Source organism: Puntigrus tetrazona, chromosome 7 (assembly GCF_018831695.1).
Source record: "Puntigrus tetrazona isolate hp1 chromosome 7, ASM1883169v1, whole genome shotgun sequence".
Classification (NCBI taxonomy): Eukaryota; Metazoa; Chordata; class Actinopteri; order Cypriniformes; family Cyprinidae; genus Puntigrus; species Puntigrus tetrazona.
Window position 1 is genome coordinate 22733597 of NC_056705.1, and position 13404 is coordinate 22747000.

Here is a 13404-nt window from a genome sequence, read left to right on the forward strand (position 1 = left end):
CAAAACAAATATTTTATCTTAGGTTCAGCATTGATGAAGGTCGAACATGGAGCATCCACAACTTCACCAGCACTTCTGTTTTTGTGGATGGACTGTTGAGCGAACCTGGAGATGAGACACTGGTTATGACGTGAGTATGAGTCCTCTGAAAACTCAACAGGAGTTACTAGTTCGCTAGGGATGGTTCATCCAAAAATAAGCATCATACTTTGATGATCAGAACATTTATAACTTAATATTTTCTGCACATCAGAGAAAGAGTCTTTTTTTCGTACTTTGAAAATCAGTGTGGACCTGTTATATGTTGTTTTGGCCGCCACTCGCTTTAATTGTATGGGGAAAATAAACAATCGTACAGGTTTGGAACAATATGGAGTGGTGCAGTAAATGATCTTCATTTTTCTGTGAACTAGCAATTCACAGAAAAATGAAGACAATTTTTGAGGACAATTTTATTATTTTGGAGTAATATTTTGATCCCTGTTTTGGCTGTACTTGTCCTTAGTACATATATAAATATAAAATAGTTTGTGCTGTTTGAGCAAAATCTGGATCTGAAATGTTTTTCTGAAAATTTTTCTTTAGACAGGCATTTTGCTATCAGGCCTTTAGTCCATCAGGCGGTGAATATTCAATTAACTGCATTTAACTGAAGGAGGTGTTTTTTTTATCAAATTGGACGTATTGGGGATCTCAGATAAGAGTTCTGTGCATTCAAAGCATTTTTAATTGTTCGTGAGTGACACTTGTGCACTGAAATTTAGAAAAAGAAGATACAGGGTTCCACCTTGTGGCGGTGAGCAGTGAGTTTATTTGAGATCATGTGAAGAGTATCTTCCCATAGACCCCAAACAGCAGGTGGTCTCTATATTATAAAGAGGCTGCCCTTTTGATAAAGGCAATGTGAAATTCAAAGGCCTCAATTAAAGAGGCTCCCTCTCATTAAAAACACACTGCTGATGAGCCAGGTCATGTGTCTGTCCTCTCGTTTGCTCCGTTCCCAAGATGCGTAATTGGGTAGAGAATGTGTTGTGACGTGAAGTCAAGGTTACACTCCAATGGTCTCGCTTTTCGGTGAAAGGGATGAATGGCTTTTGTCTTGAGAGATAATCAGATGTTTATGGATAGAGGGCCGGATTAATGGACAGGTCGAAGGCTTATGTTTATTTATGCTTGCTTTTGTGGACAGAGTGTTTGGCCACATAAGTTACCGTTCGGATTGGGAGCTGGTGAAGGTGGATTTCCGACAGTCGTTTCCCAGGCAGTGCACAGAAGCTGATTATGACTCCTGGAAACTCACTGACCTACAGGTAATATCAGGCTGTTTTCTGACCTCCCACACAGCAGTAAACTTACAGCAAGTTCAAAAAAAAAAAGTGCTGCTTATTGAGAAGAAAATAAGGAAACAGATATAAGGGTTATTTTCAAATAAGAATTACATTCAAACAGAAATATGTTTATCTTCAGCAAAAAGATTTTCAGAAATAAATTAAAATTCTTCTGTTATGAAAATATATGTACATTTATGTGGTGAATCAGTTTGCGATTCAAATGGAGATTCATGACAAGTTTTCTCCTGCAGGGAGAGAAATGCATCATGGGCCAGGAGCGAATGTACAGGAGGAGGAAAGAGTCCTCGTTCTGCATTAAAGGGAAGAGCTATACATCAGCTTTAACAACCAAACCCTGCCAGTGCACTGAGAAAGACTTTGCCTGGTACGAAAGCCAGAGAGATAACCTTTGCACATTTCAAGCCAATTGCAATTATACACAGATACCTTTGCTGTAACAGACACTCTTAAGTTCGCTTTCACACCCCAGTGCAGTGCACTGTGAATTAGATCTGGGGCTAAAAATAGAGCTTTACGTCTCTCCGTGTGTTCTCAGTGACTACGGCTTTGAGCGTGCTCCCAGCCTCCGGTTAGAGGGCGATCGCTGTTATCCTGACTTCTGGCATGATCCCGACTCTCCACCTGAAAACTGCCACTTAGGACACAGTTACAAGTCCAGCACAGGGTAACACTGAACATCATAACCACTACAGTTATTAAGTGTGTCAGTTTTGACACTGAACGAGCACGGTAAATGCCACTGCAGAGAACACCCACTCATGCATATCATAGACGCTTTAGATGAGCGCACAAGCTTTGTTGAGACAGGCAGATAAAATGAGTACCATGTCCACATGTCTTTTGAAATCTGATCTTTTTTTTGGAATGTGGCTTAGTCTGAATTGTCAGATCAGATTTTCATCATTCAGGTCACATGTAGTAATGCAAAATATTACCCGAAGCTATGTCCAGATACACTCATTTTGTCCTATATCAAACAAACCTCCACTCAGTTTGAGAGAATATGATCTCAACATCCGTTTATGAGCACTATTCATTTATAACACGTATATATAGCTTTTTCAGGATGTGCACTATGGTCTACAGACTCACAGTGACTGATAAACCAATATTTTAAGGATTTTAAAAAGATGAATCACTGTCTGGATACCTGAGGATCATGATTTTTTTTTTTTAGTACTACTCTATATCAGCACCATTCGTTATTTTCATTTGGACCCTGAAAAGAGTGACACATGATGTCCAGAAAGCTAACTATGTGTTGATCACTATGTAGTGCATAGTAAATAAATGAACAAGTCAACAGTTTGCATGATATGATTCATGAACACTGTGAATGACTTGAGCAGAGGCAAAATGTTCCACCCTCTGTTTCCACTTCGACGGTACTCTCACTGACATTATTACTATAGCAACCAAAAGTAGATAGACTGTATATAGGATTGACTAGAATTAACAAACCGACAAGATTTTGTTGCTTTCAAAATATTAATGACAAAGACTCAAAAAAATGTGTGCGCATCAAGGCCATACTGAGCTGTGTTAAGTAGAGCAGAAGACTCTCACATTCAGAAAAACCTCAGGTGACAAAAAAAAAAACATTGCGTGTTTTTTTTTTTTTATATCAGTCTTTCTGACACAATACCTTTTACAATTGAGAGCTGTGAAAAAAAAAATTGTTATTCATTCTCAAATACCTGGAATAATTTGGTTTAAGAGGTGGATAATATGTGTGTATATATATATATATATATATATATATATATATATATATATATATATATATATATATTTTTTTTTAATATATATATATTTATTATCCACCTCTTAAAGGTATTTAAGAATGAATAAGAATTAATTTTTTCAGCTCTCCATTGTAACAATTTAAATCTAGACCACTAGATTTTCCAGTTTAAGGTAAATAAAAACATTTTCTGTGTCATTTTCTTGTAGTTACCGGAAGGTCATCTCTAATGTTTGTGAGGGTGGCTTGAATAAAGAACAGAGCTCGAAGCAGCATTCCTGCCCTCTGCTGCCCCCTAGAGGTCTGCAGCTGGGCATCAAGGGACAGATGCTGGCCGTGGCACCTGGTGATGACATCACTTTCATTGTCCATCAGGAACAGGTGAAGTACATGGATTATTTATGCTCCTATAAGGTGAATGCTAAAATGTAGGAAAACCTTGAACAGAAAATATGAAGATTTACATGCAAGGAAAAATGTTCGGCTATGACTTTTGTTTCCCCGTTCAGGGTGACACCACCAGCACCAGATATCAGGTGGATCTGATGGACGGCGTCAGGGCTATATATGAAAACCTGACTGTCACAGATGAACCCATTCAACACCGTTACGAGAAGCCAGGTGTTTACCGTGTCAATGTGAAGGCTGAAAACTCCGCTGGACATGACCAAGCCACACTTTACATCCAGGTTACAGGTCAGAAAAATCTCCAGAAAAAAAAATATTTTAAAAGTGAGTTTAAAGGCTGCTCCATAAAAATTTTAGAACATAATGATTATCGATTAGTATAATCTATAATACAGTGAGGAATGTTTCTACTGAATCATAACTCTAAGTGCTTTGATACAATCTGTATTGTTATAAGCACTATATGAATAAAAGTGAATCAGGCCCATTTGAAATGTGCTCAAAGAAAGCTCAGATTTGACCAAATATTGATGGAAGTTGTACACATTCCAGCATACCTTATGCTGTTTCATCTCAAGATAGGCTGAACATTTTTTATTTTTATTTTACAACTCTCAATTTGCCTATTTTTCTATTTTGATCCCAGCTCCTCTTCAAGATGTCCATCTGGAGGTGGTCCCAATCGCTGGCAGAAATCAAGAAGTAAATCTCACAGCTATAGTGCTGCCCACTGAAGCAAACCTTACTGTGTTTTACTGGTGGATTGGAGATAACCTTCAGGTACTCTGTGGTAATGAATAATATTCTACAAAAAAGTATACTCATAATAGATTTATAATATTTATAATACATTTAGTTTTATGGGACTGACAAAAAAAGCTAATGTTTTTGTGGGGGGGTTTTATTAGGTGTGTGTATAGGCGTTTGCGTTTCGTAAACTTTATAAAAATGATACTGACTTATATTGAGTGCCTATATATTTTAGCACTACTACGATTTTTTTCCACACAAAAAAATGGCATGTAATGAGCGCATGTAATACATTTGCACTGCATCTAAGATTATATGCATAAATATGTGGGATGGTAATGAGTTTTAAGGTTTAATATTTAACGAGTTCATATACACATGTGTATACTCTCACACATTTGTAAATATTGAAGAAATTGGCCTGGAATTCATTTGAGTTGCTCATGCTTAAAGGTTCAGGTGTAGTGAGTCATTAAAGTGACGTGTGTTTGCCCTCGACAGCCGAAGCTGACCCTGGAGAACAGTCTGATTACAAGGTTCTCCGAGGAGGGGGAAGTTCCCGTGACGGTTCAGGCTTCTAATGGCCGATCCATGGTACAGGACAGCAAGACTGTCATTGTCTATGGTAAGACACCCCTTGAGGTATAGCATCAGGGGCCGACGGGAACGTTTTACAGCTGAATTCTGTTATTTCAGTATCCATCAAAATTATTCTTTTCTGTCTAATTCCATTATACATATTTAGCATGTTCGGAGTACACTGGTTCAACATTGCTATTGAGTTAGCCGCTCAAATCAAAGTAGACAATGTGAGATAAGACATATAAGCAGCTAAACACGAGGAGGCCTAATTCTGCAATATAATCCTGCAATATTTTATTTCAGTACACAAGCCAAATTGAAAGGTACTCAGTTATCCTCCCCTGGGAACCTTTATTTCAGAAAATACCAAGATTTAATAAAAGCAGCCATTATGTCCAAAATGAAGCAGACAATTTAAATTAATATATACTCTTAAGTATTTCCAAACCCACGTGGCCCAATTTTTCGCAAAACATAAAAAAATTGTTTACAATCTGTTCAACAAAAAGGACAAAAACTATAATAATATATCTGAAGGCACCACAGTGACGGTCAAAATGTTGTTTGTGCTACTTTCAAAGTCTTTTATGATTTTATGTTATTGGTAATCATTAGTCTTACAGAACTGCTCTTGTATGTAAAAATTTAAAAAATCTTTTCATTTCTATTTGCCATGTATACGTGGAAATACAAATTATGACTTGAAGTTCATCAGTATCAATGAGAAACAAAAACACCAGTTATTGCAATTTAATGCTTTTGAATATTTTAAATATTTTCTGTTTTGAGTAGTATTTTTATGTTAGCAAGTGGTGTTAAACTGCTGTGCGCATCAGTAAGCCAGTGTGTTATGGTTTTTTAATCCCTGCATATACTGCATAAATAATCTAGGCTATGTGACAAACACGGATTGTATATATATTTAAACATTATTCACGGAAACACTGTCAGTACTGATCTAATGCCACAGTTAATGCATACTGTTAAAGTTCTCGATTTGTGTTTAAAATCCAACTCGAGGGCTAACCCTATTTCTTTCTTGTAATGACAGTGTTAAACAGAACTGAAATATTCATGCAATTCCAGGGCTTGATTGAATATTTATGAGTGTGGTGTGATAGGGATGAGGTCATGCTTGGAAAGCAGAAATGACGCTCTCCCTCAGAGACAATGTTCAGCTTGAATACAAAATGAAGAACTATTGTGCAGTCTCACTTCACTATTTCATATCATTTGTCCTCCAGTTTTTTAAATTTAAGTTGGATGACTTCCCAACTTTAAATTTCTGTAAAAAAAAAAAAAAAAAAATGACTTGCCTGGAACATTTCGGTTCTTAATTTTAAGATCACATCTTTTTTATTTTCGCTCAGCTATTGGAGTAACAAAGTTGTGACACAGATTGAAAGTCTTTTTCTACCTCACCTCTTGCCTGTTGTTATGAAGCAGGATCACTTCAAATAGTGAGCTCTTAATGACTTAAATGATCATTATTGTATTATTGTTTTTCTTGTGTGCGAATTTCTCACTTGTTTTTTGCAGCTGCGCTGTTAACATTTATGTTCGTAATACAGTATCTCTCTTCAGATCATTTCCAGGTCATCCCTTTGAGTTTCAGTCATAATTTGGATCGCTTTAACCCAAACATCCCTGAATGGAGACAAGATGTGGGACAAGTTGTAACCAAGATTCTTGCAAAGGTTCTCGCCTCAGTCATAAACACACAATTACCAGAGCTCTGCTTGTTTTATGCAAAACAACCATTTTAAATGTACTTATCACATGACACACTCTTTCTGATAGCTCACAGGGGTTCCTCAGGACTCTTTGGTTACCACGGTGAAGCCTGGTCTTCCCACCACTGCAGACCTCTATGTTCTACCTCAAGAGAGCACACCGGTGAAGAGGAGTGTGTTTGTGGATAAGGTACATCATTTCGCCCCGGGATGCCACTCGAATAAGAAAAGATGCATTCTCTGACAGCAAAACATTAGCCTAAAAATAAAAACTCTCATTATGGTGATCTAATATGAAGACATCAACAATTAACTTGTTAAAACCTGGAGATACTGTTTTTTTTGTTTTTCTTTTAGAAGTAAACACTAAATAGACGAGTCAGGGAATTAAGTCCTTGTTTACTATGGTTTACCTTGATTGCTTAGGCACAAATTATAATGTAGCATATAATTGTAAGAATATTTGGAAGTGATATTTGATTTATTTGTTATGTTCCTGTGTGTGTTCTTCTTTTGTGCAGCGTGTTCCCACTATAAAGCAGGTTCTGAGTGAGAACAACGTGAGCTTTATTGTGAGAGGAGGGTTAAGAGTATTGGTGACTCTGGCAGACTCGGATAGAGGTGAGCAAAGTAAAACAGATTCCAGCACCTGACAGACACTCATACATTCATCTACATCTCGAAAGTATGTCAGTGAGTCACTTAACAGTTATAGCATTACAGCAAGCCCTTCATCAATAATTCCTAAAACATAACTAATGTATTTCAAAGGACCTATCACTAGTGATGTGTCTGCCAGCACAGCAGAGACTGGTGCGTCGATCTACCTTTTAGACGTGTTATCTTTACTCTTTAAGTATACTGATCTGCTCATACAGAGATCTAAATTAAAAGGGGAAAATAATGCAACAATGTTTTGTTTCTGTTCTGTTTTCTGATCTAGTTGTTACGTACAGTTGACTTCGTTTACTCTTCATATGTATGCTTCTGTTGGATTGCATTTCTGTTTGAGTTTTGTGCTGTCAGACTCTGTTTGGCTTGAATAACACATGCATGTTTAAGTTTTCTTCATTATAAACGTTATAAACATCATTTGCTTTGTGTATATTTTTAGTTCATCTTTTAGGCATTGTAAAATTTGTGAAAGCTTTTTTTTTGTTTTGTTTTTTTGTTTCACTGTTGTTTGTGTCACAGCCACACAAATGCCCTCATCCACACAAGGTGTGTACATTGTGTGTGATTTGTGTGATGTTTTGTTTGTTTTTTACGTGCCTGGTAAGTAAAGAGTTATAATTAGAGCCAGGTGATGGTTAAAGAGTTTACTCAAAATATGAAAATTTATCTGATCAGGTGTAAACTATCCCTTTAATTCCTGTGGCATTACAGGCGCTAATGATATACAGGTTAGCAGAATCAAATTTTGCATGAAATTTATTGGAAATGTTGGCAGCCGTTTGATAATTATGATAGCGGAAGTAAAGCGTGATGATCAGAGGTCATGTTCTTCTTCTGCAGGTTCTCGGCTGGCTGCAGCAGGTCCAGGTGTTTGGGCTCTAGCTGTCTTTCTTCTCATCAGTCTGATCTCAGCTGCAGCATTCATACTCTTCAAGTTTAAAAGGTTTGTCAGGTTCTATTGCTGCAATTTGAAAAAAGTAATATGTCATGTTTTTTGAAGACTTCCCTGTCATTCCTGGGTGGGTTATTAGGGAAATTTACTCAGCCTATTTCCAAATGAATAACGTGCACCCCCATTCTGTCTTGCTGCCCGTCACCGAATTGCATGGTACACATAAGTATGCAGGAACCACAGGTTTTCTTAGAAAAACTGTAATCTTTTGATAATGCTATGGATATTCACTTTCCCTTCACACCCCATCACTGAAGAATGCATGTTCAGTCCCCACATGTCTATTTGACAGCCAGATTATATAACAGAACATGAACTACAAAACTGTGACAGGAAAAACTACAAAAACCATGGTTCCTTGCTGAGGCCAGAGGAGAGCAGCCTAACGCGTCCCTGGCTGCGTTTCAGAAAACTGCCGGGTCGAAACGTCTACGCCCAGATGCACAATGAGAAGGAGCAGGAAATGACCAGCCCTGTCAATCACAGTGAGGACACGCAGAATATCATTCAAGGCGAGGAGTTCATTGATGACGACCTTGACTCGCAGACACTAGGTAACGCTGGAGGTAGAAGCAAATTCAGTTACCCTAGAATAACCAGTCATTACTAACCAGATTAACATCAGTAATAGCATTATTGGATTTTTGTTCACACTTCTGTTTGAGCACCAATTCTCACTAGTATAAACCAACTAATAATTATGGCTTTTGCCTTAAACTCCTAATTTTCTGCTTATTCTCCCAAAAAATTACATTTTTCCTTATTCACTCACCCCCATGTTTTCCAAACACAACAGATCATATTTTGAAAAACCAAAAAGCTGTTGGTCTTCAGTGACTTCCATAGTAGGGCAAAAAAGCCAATCGACCCCATAAACTGTTTGATTACCAGCTTCCTTAAAAATAACTTCTTTTATGTTCAGTGTAAAAAAGAAAGTCATACAATTTTGGAACCACATGGGTGAGTAAATGATAACAAAATTGTAATTTTTTGGTGAACTATCCCTTTAACAGTTAGTTAGTCAGGTGTTTTGATATGTTGTATGATTAAGGGATTTAAAAGATGGTCATTCAGAATAAGGCATTAATATGTGCTTTATAAGAACTAATAAATGGTCAATATGCTATTACTATGCATTCTAATAAGCAACTTGGTAATAGGGAGAAATGAGAATTAAATGAAAAACTAAATACTTCTAAATAAAGGTTCAGATGAACTAATAATTTATTTCAAAAGGCACATAAAACTGTTAATACGTGACCTGATCCAACAAAATAAGTCACAGTGACCCAAATTTCAAAACTGAGATTTCTCGAGACCATAAGCTTTAAAATTATATCCTAGTCAAAGTCATACCTTGAATGGTTTTAAAGATATACCATTTGAATTATGGTCTTTTCCAATTGAAAATCAGAGAAAATCACTTTTTTTGCCCATTTTTTGTTTATATCTTTCCAAATCCATTGCATTAAAAGAAATACACTATTAACATTGTTTTATTCATGACTTGCTATTTATTTTTTTAATTAAACATGGTTTTTAATCGACTTAAATGCTATAATTACTAATTACCTCGCAAGTTCAAATGTCTACAATCCAAAAAGATTTACATTGTGCAACAACCTTGAGTGATGAAAAGCATCTTTTTTCACCTGCTGCCTTTACAAAACCTCCTTCTGCTTTTTTGTTGCCAGGCAACCACTCAGGAGTGGTGTTGAGCATAAATTCAAGGGAGCTGCACAGTTACCTGACCAGCTGATGACCAATGTGAAGGTGCCAGCGATGAGCACAATAGACTATGCCTTCCTCCTCTCTCCAGATCTGACCCTTCAGACACCCTTACAGGAGAGAGATCAGAGACACACCTGCACCAAACCTTCTCCTCCTCTCTCTATCTTCTCTCTGTCTTTTCCAGCCTCTGTTTCCTCATTCCAGGAGGTGGATTTTGTACCCAGGCTTCACTGATGATCACATACGCACACTTGCATTTGTTGGTCTCTGCACCCTGTAGTCTGTCTCATGCCTGTCCTCCTTCTCTCTCTTCTCATTACCGCTCTTATCACAGGAGCATGGAATCAGCCCCACGTACTAATGCCCAGGGAGAAACCCATTGACAAACGCTTTATTTTCCATCTTTTGTTCGTTTTGTCTTTCTGTCTGAATAGCGTTTTTGACTCTCTTGTGGACACTGTAAAACTCAGACTAGACAGATAGGTGAGTGAAGATAGGTGTGAACGATACACATTTCATTCAGGGGAAAGCAATGTTTGTTAGATATAGCCAAAGGGAAAACACTTAAGATATCCTGTCACCCTCTTTTGTTTGTATTGTAAACAAAACATTGAGTTGAATTTTCATATGCAATAACACATCTCTTGCTTTAATCAATAGCAGAATTTATTCTTTTGCCCCGTTGATTATGCTATGCAGTAAAGTCAAATCCTTTTTGTCTGTCTCATCTGATGCTGCAACACATCAGTGATGTTTTTCCTTTTCCCCTTTCCGCATCATTAACATCTAATTAGTAAAGGCAATGATGGTGTAAAACTTTAACACCGATAATTAGCATTGATTGCGTCGATCCAAGAAATGCTTTTATCGCAAGCAAATTACGGCAGGAGCAAAAATGACACACCTTTCCAATTACTGCCAAATCAGCACAGCAGGGTCTTTCTTGGTTTTCTAGAAAAGCCTGCGCCAATTATCGTAGCCGTCGTTTAAATTTACAAGGCCCAAGACATCGTTTTGTGGGTGTCCATAAGATATTGCCCCTTGAGCCTCCTTTTTGTTTGTTTTCTCCAAGAACTACAGTGCCAAATTTAAATCGGTGAGATTATACACCATTTATCTTCACTGCATAATGAAACTGTATCCCCTAACAAATCGAATCCCATCGTTCATCTTGCGGAAATCTTTTGTGAAAGCTAGCTAAATTCACATGCTCGTTTATTTATTGGACTTTAGATTTCCTCACAAGCATCAGCCATCAGATCTTGACAGGGAGTCAACACAGGATGGTACACAGCGTAGCATGTGCTAGCTGTCAGGTGTAGTGTGTGTGTATAAGCCTATATTAGGCGCAGAAGGACGAGGTTACGTTCCCTTTCGTTTGGCTTGTGTATATATAACAATGTGTACATAGAACCCTCTGTATATAGACCCGCCGAAATATGACACTTTCAATAGACCAAAATGTGCACTGTTTTCTCCCAAATGCCTCGCACTGGGTTTTCTTGAATTCAGGAGTTCTACATGGACATGATTCGATCACTTCTACATCTTTGTCTTTATTCAGCGTTGTTTACCGAAGGATATTCTTAATATTTCACACTATCTATAACATTTAAACTCACGCGACTAAAGAGCTGTGTGAGAAGTGGTGCACTGTCTTTGTGTGCATTCAAATACATTTTTTTTGGGACATTTGAAGGGTTTAGCTATTTGAATTCGAGGTGTCTGTCTCAACGCACACGTCTTGCTGTTGGACTCACTAGTGTTTTCTGGATGTCAATGGATGAAGGTCTCTCACTTGCACTAATCACAGCTCTTGTACAGTGTTGTTCAGGTGGGTTCAGGGAACACTTCATTTTCAATTGAGAAAGACACTGTGTGTTATGTTATGCTACATGAGAAAAATAGCGATGTAGGGTGACCATACGTCTTCTTTTTCTCTTACATGTCCTGTCTGGTATTTCTTAGTTCACCCCTTGATTTACTCAAGCCATCTTAGGTTTTTATGACTTTATCCTTTCAGACGAATACAATCACAGTCATATTTAAAAACGCCCTGGCTCTTCCACAAAACTGAGGATTGTAAAGGAAAATGTTGAAGGGTTTCGATATAGGCCAGAGGGAAGACTCGTTTACTGTAAACAAAACTTGTTTTTTGTGACACTAGAATATTCTCACTGGAGCTTACGCTATGCATATGCCATCCGCCACTCTCTTGTGAACGTGTGTATGACAGTTCAAGTTTTAAATGTGGATATTTTTCTTAAACGCATTTTTGCTTTGCTTCTCTTCAAAAGGCATTTATTAACCCCCCAGAGCCATCAGGAGTCCTTTTTGTGATGGATGGATGAACTATATAGGACTTCAACATCTCAACACCCATTCACTGCCATTATAAAAACTCGGAAAATTCAGGATATTTTTTTAAACATAAGAAAGAAGAAAGTCATATACACCTAGGATGGCTTGAGGGTGAGCAAACTATGAGGTACCTTTAAACGTCTGGGGTTTGGATTTTTGTCATACTTGCTAAAGGTAATGACTGAAAAGTAGCGATACAACCCAGAACCCTAGAAATTTTAGACAATTTAGAAACCCCAGCCAGAGCCATGTACAAAAAAATAAATAAAAACATGATGTATGTTCACTCTTCAGGAAGACTTTATAGCTTGCAGGTTCGCTGTGTCTTTAACACATTCTGTTGTGGAGCTTGAGAAGATTGTGTCTTTCAGGTTTGATTCAAACACTGACTGCGGTCTTGAGTCAGTAGATTCTTTCAGAATAAACCAAAAAGATGGCATCTCTACATTCACCAGTTTATGCTTATGTATATCAATAATACAAAATTGTTCGTTTCTGTACAATGCAAACCGTATGGACTAATTGCACCAGAAGCTGAACTGTCTTTTTTTTTTTTTACTTGTATATGCACAGTTATTTAGTAGTGTGTCATTTGTATTTCCATCCATGAAGCAACGAGGAAAAGCCTGAGTGTCCCGTTAAGAGATGTTTCTGTGCGAGTTTATCTTTAATGATGGCACACTCCTGCAACAAGGACACTTCGTATATACACACCTGAATCCTTTTTGAAATTCAGACTCAAATGTGGTGGAGAGACACAGTTGAACTGATTCTGTATTTTTTCACTTTTTTTTTTTTGTTCTTGTTTCTTTATAATGTAAATGTTTTTGACTCCACTGCAACAAGTGAAAAGCACTTAATTAGCGTGTCTGAATTCAAACACACTAACTGTAAAGGTTTGTTTTGTTAGTTTGAGCTGTTTAATAAAGTTTTAACATGATTCATGAAGCTGATGCCTGTTTTTTTTCTGTCTATAGAACAAAACGTACATGAAACAGTTGATTCTTTCTCTTCACAACTTTAACCTCAATAAAACAATTATGTGTGAGAGTCAGTACTAAAGCAGATTTGATGACATTTAGCATGTGTTTGCATTTTAATCACTACAGTGATGAA

The 13404-nt window shown here is 37.3% G+C and overlaps 1 protein-coding gene across 3 annotated transcripts in view; it reads left to right on the forward strand.

Moving 5' to 3' along the window:
• Positions 1–13236, forward strand: part of sorcs2 (sortilin-related VPS10 domain containing receptor 2) — a 132670-nt gene extending 119434 nt beyond the window's left edge. Inside the window, exons 14-27 of one of the 3 annotated variants that reach the window (XM_043245594.1) lie at positions 23–130; positions 1190–1310; positions 1583–1716; positions 1888–2016; positions 3306–3477; positions 3606–3792; positions 4151–4284; positions 4756–4879; positions 6421–6533; positions 6637–6759; positions 7091–7190; positions 8085–8187; positions 8530–8762; positions 9891–13236. In XM_043245594.1, coding sequence (XP_043101529.1) covers positions 23–130; positions 1190–1310; positions 1583–1716; positions 1888–2016; positions 3306–3477; positions 3606–3792; positions 4151–4284; positions 4756–4879; positions 6421–6533; positions 6637–6759; positions 7091–7190; positions 8085–8187; positions 8530–8762; positions 9891–9955 — 1846 coding nt within the window. In that variant the 3' untranslated portion in view covers positions 9956–13236. The remainder of the gene's footprint in view (positions 1–22; positions 131–1189; positions 1311–1582; positions 1717–1887; positions 2017–3305; positions 3478–3605; positions 3793–4150; positions 4285–4755; positions 4880–6420; positions 6534–6636; positions 6760–7090; positions 7191–8084; positions 8188–8529; positions 8763–9890) is intronic. The other 2 variants (XM_043245595.1, XM_043245596.1) reach the window with 2 other exon arrangements.
• Positions 13237–13404: the final 168 nt, after the last annotated feature.